This window comes from Vigna radiata, chromosome 10, assembly GCF_000741045.1.
Source record: "Vigna radiata var. radiata cultivar VC1973A chromosome 10, Vradiata_ver6, whole genome shotgun sequence".
NCBI classification, from domain to species: Eukaryota; Viridiplantae; Streptophyta; class Magnoliopsida; order Fabales; family Fabaceae; genus Vigna; species Vigna radiata.
The window spans coordinates 243,353-246,529 of record NC_028360.1 but is presented as its reverse complement, the minus strand read 5'-3'; the positions used below and the strand labels follow the sequence as shown (position 1 = coordinate 246,529).

Genomic DNA, 3,177 nt, shown 5'->3' with positions numbered 1-3,177 from the left:
AATAAAAATGAAAGATAAATAAAATAAAATAAAAAAAATAGTAAAAAACTTCATTTTAAAGGTTTAAGCACAGGTGCGACCATTCTGTCGGTCTTGCGCTGAAAACTTTTTCTTCTTCTTTTAAAAATCAACTAAAATTATTTTTAAAGTCTAAGCGCAGGTGCGACCATTCTGTCGGCCATGGGCTGAAAACTTTTCCTTCTTTTAAAAATCAACTAAAATTATTTTTAAAGTCTAAGCGCAGGTGCGACCATTCTGTCGGCCATGTGCTGAAAGCTTTTCCTTCTTTTAAAAAACCAACCAAATTATTTTTAAAGTCTAAGCGCAGGTGCAACCATTCTGTCGGCCATGCGCTGAAAACTTTTCCTTCTTTTAAAAATCAACTAAAATTATTTTTAAAGTCTAAGAGCAGGTGCGACCATTCTGTCGGCCATGCGCTGAAAGCTTTTCCTTCTTTTAAAAAACCGACCAAATTTATTTTAAAAGTTTAAGCACAGGTGCGACCATTCTGTCGGCCTTGCGCTGAAAACTTTTCCTTCTTTTAAAAAAAAAACAACCAAAATTATTTTTAAAGTCTAAGCGCAGGTGCGACCATTCTGTCGGCCATGCGCTAAAAACTTTTCCTTCTATTAAAAACCAACGAAATTTATTTTAAAGGTTTAAGCACAGGTGCGATGATTCTGTCGGCCTTGTGCTGAAACCTTCCCCCGTTTTACAAAGACATCGAAACACTAAAACATCCTTTTTCAAATAAACAAACAACCTCTCATCTAGAACTACGTAACCCTGATTTCTCACTTTGAGAATACGTAGGAGCAAGGTCAATCCTTGTCGGGCACAAAAAAAAATAAAAAATATATTTTGTTTCTTTAGAGTTTTATTTTTTGGGATAGTTAAACGTTTTGCCAAACCACATCTTTATTCGCGTATTTAATTAAAGGTACTGCCTTCGGGCAGGCGTTGTAGGGTGCTAATACCTTCCCTACACGTAACCGACTCCCGAACCCAATCTTTGGTTTTCGTGGACCATGCTTCATCATTTTATGGTTTTTTCGTAGTTTTCCAGAATAAACTATGGTAGCGACTCCAAACTCTTTCTCAAACTGGTTTTCTTTTTGGATCGTCGTCCCGTCGCGATTCCGGTTGCGACAGGGATCAAAGTGTTTTTTTAAATTTGGTCTTTGTTTCTTGACCCATAGCATGAATTTTATACTCCTTAGGGCTTGCCCAAACGTCTACTTTAACATCCCCAACCTCTCTTTCACTTTCAAACACTCTTCTAAGCACTTTTGTCACTTCTCCTATCATCCCACTTTTAGAAAACCCTTTCCCCACCATTTTAGCATTACTTTTTCATCCAATTTTGGGGTTTTGTGAGAGCATAATGATTTGGGGTTGATTCCTCCACATTCATTGGAAGAAGTTTTATGTTCTACTAAAGTTTAATGAGATTCCTTGAGGTTTTGTGAATTGTACTTGATGCATGGATGGCCTCCTCATCAGGAAAGAGGATCAAGATTGTGGGGAACAAAAGGAAGGAATCAAAGTTGGAGCAACTGAAGCTCTAGCTATGGAGGAAGATGTTGAGGATGATGATTTTGAAGATGTAGAAAAAGGAGATGAGATAACATTTACTGATGGATGCTATATGCACTAGAACAGGATTTTTCTATTTTGTGGTTTTGTAATTTGAATTATATTTGCTTCGGTTTTAGTTTAGGGTTTGATGTGCTTAGTTGGATGCATTACCTCATGATGGTTTGATGATTCATTTGAATGATGGGTATTACTTGATGATGCTTAAGATTGATGATGTTGAGATTATGCACTATATGCTGATATACAGGTGGAGGTTCACAAGTTAGTTAAACAAATGCATGATGATGTTGTGATTGTGATTATGATGCTAAGCAGGATGTTTATCTAGAATATCTAGAATAGTGATTGAGCCTATGAGTGAGGTTTTGAACTCCAAAGTTTTTTATTGTATGTTTGCTATCTACTTGAAAGCATGAATGATATTGTCCAATTTTATATGATTGACTGAATTGTACGCATGTGTCATATGATCAAGGTCATTTTTTATTAAACCATTTCTTAGCCAATGCATAAATTTTCGTCCCAATTAAAAAGAACACCGTGTGTTTTACCCTTTTTGAACCTAAGCCTTAAAACGAATGAAAACCCTTTTGAAAATCTTTACCTTGAGTTGAGTTGAGAATTATTGCATGGTATTGATAAAGGTTCAAGTTTGTGGTTGTTGGGAAAGATGAAAAAAGAAAGAAAAGCATTGAGCTAAGGTATTAAGCAAAGCATGAAAATGATAGAAAAAGATGAAAAAGATAGAATGAAAGAAAGATAAGCTTAATGCAAAAAAGGGAAAGTTGGGAGTACAATTGATTGGTTAAAAAAAGACTTTGTGCTTGAATTATGAATGTATAAATAACTCTCTTAACTCAAGGATTTTGTGATCTAGAAAAACCAATTTTTCTTGTTAGCCCAAGCCACATTATAAGCCTTGAAAAAGTCCTTGTGATGACATGTGTGTGTGAGAATGTTGATTGTGGTAAATGAAAGGCAATTTTGTTCTATGTGACATGTAAATAGTAGAGAGAAGGAGTGGCCTTTACACACCTTTGAGTGAAACACTTTTGAGTGCTTGAGTGTAACACTTTATCTGGTGAGGAATGATTCCATGAATTCATGATTATATCTATGCTTAGCTAATTGATCATTCATGAGAATAACATCTGTTGGAAGATTATGTGATTCTGTGAACACCATGATGAGTTAATTGAATCAAAGCATGTGCACATCTTGACTAAATTCTATTGATAAGATAATTTGAGTGATTACTTATCTAGAAAGAAATGTTTTGGAAAGAGATGCACCATTGTGATTATTTGTGGAAGACTAAGAAACTTGCTTTGACTCATGATTTTGCTTTAGTTTTGTGAATAAGAGAGTTGAGGACATGTTTTAAGATTTTATCCATAAATTCCCTTGATTTTGTAGGTTTTTGGAATTATTTGAAAGAAGGGTTGAAGTATCAAAAAGTTGTAGTGTAGAAAAGTCAAACAGAATGTAGAAAAGTCAATCAGTCAACCAGAAAAGTCAATCAGTCAACCAGAGTGCAGAAAAGTCAACCAGAATGCAGAAAAAGTCAACCAGATCGTG

The 3,177-nt window shown here is 35.0% G+C and overlaps 1 protein-coding gene across 1 annotated transcript in view; it reads right to left on the bottom strand.

The window, feature by feature from the left end:
* Window positions 1-1,338, bottom strand: part of LOC106774646 (seed linoleate 9S-lipoxygenase-3-like) — an 11,055-nt gene extending 9,717 nt beyond the window's left edge. The window contains exon 1 of the mRNA XM_022786793.1: window positions 1,228-1,338. Coding sequence (XP_022642514.1) covers window positions 1,228-1,338 — 111 coding nt within the window. The remainder of the gene's footprint in view (window positions 1-1,227) is intronic.
* Between the last annotated feature and the right edge of the window lie 1,839 nt (window positions 1,339-3,177).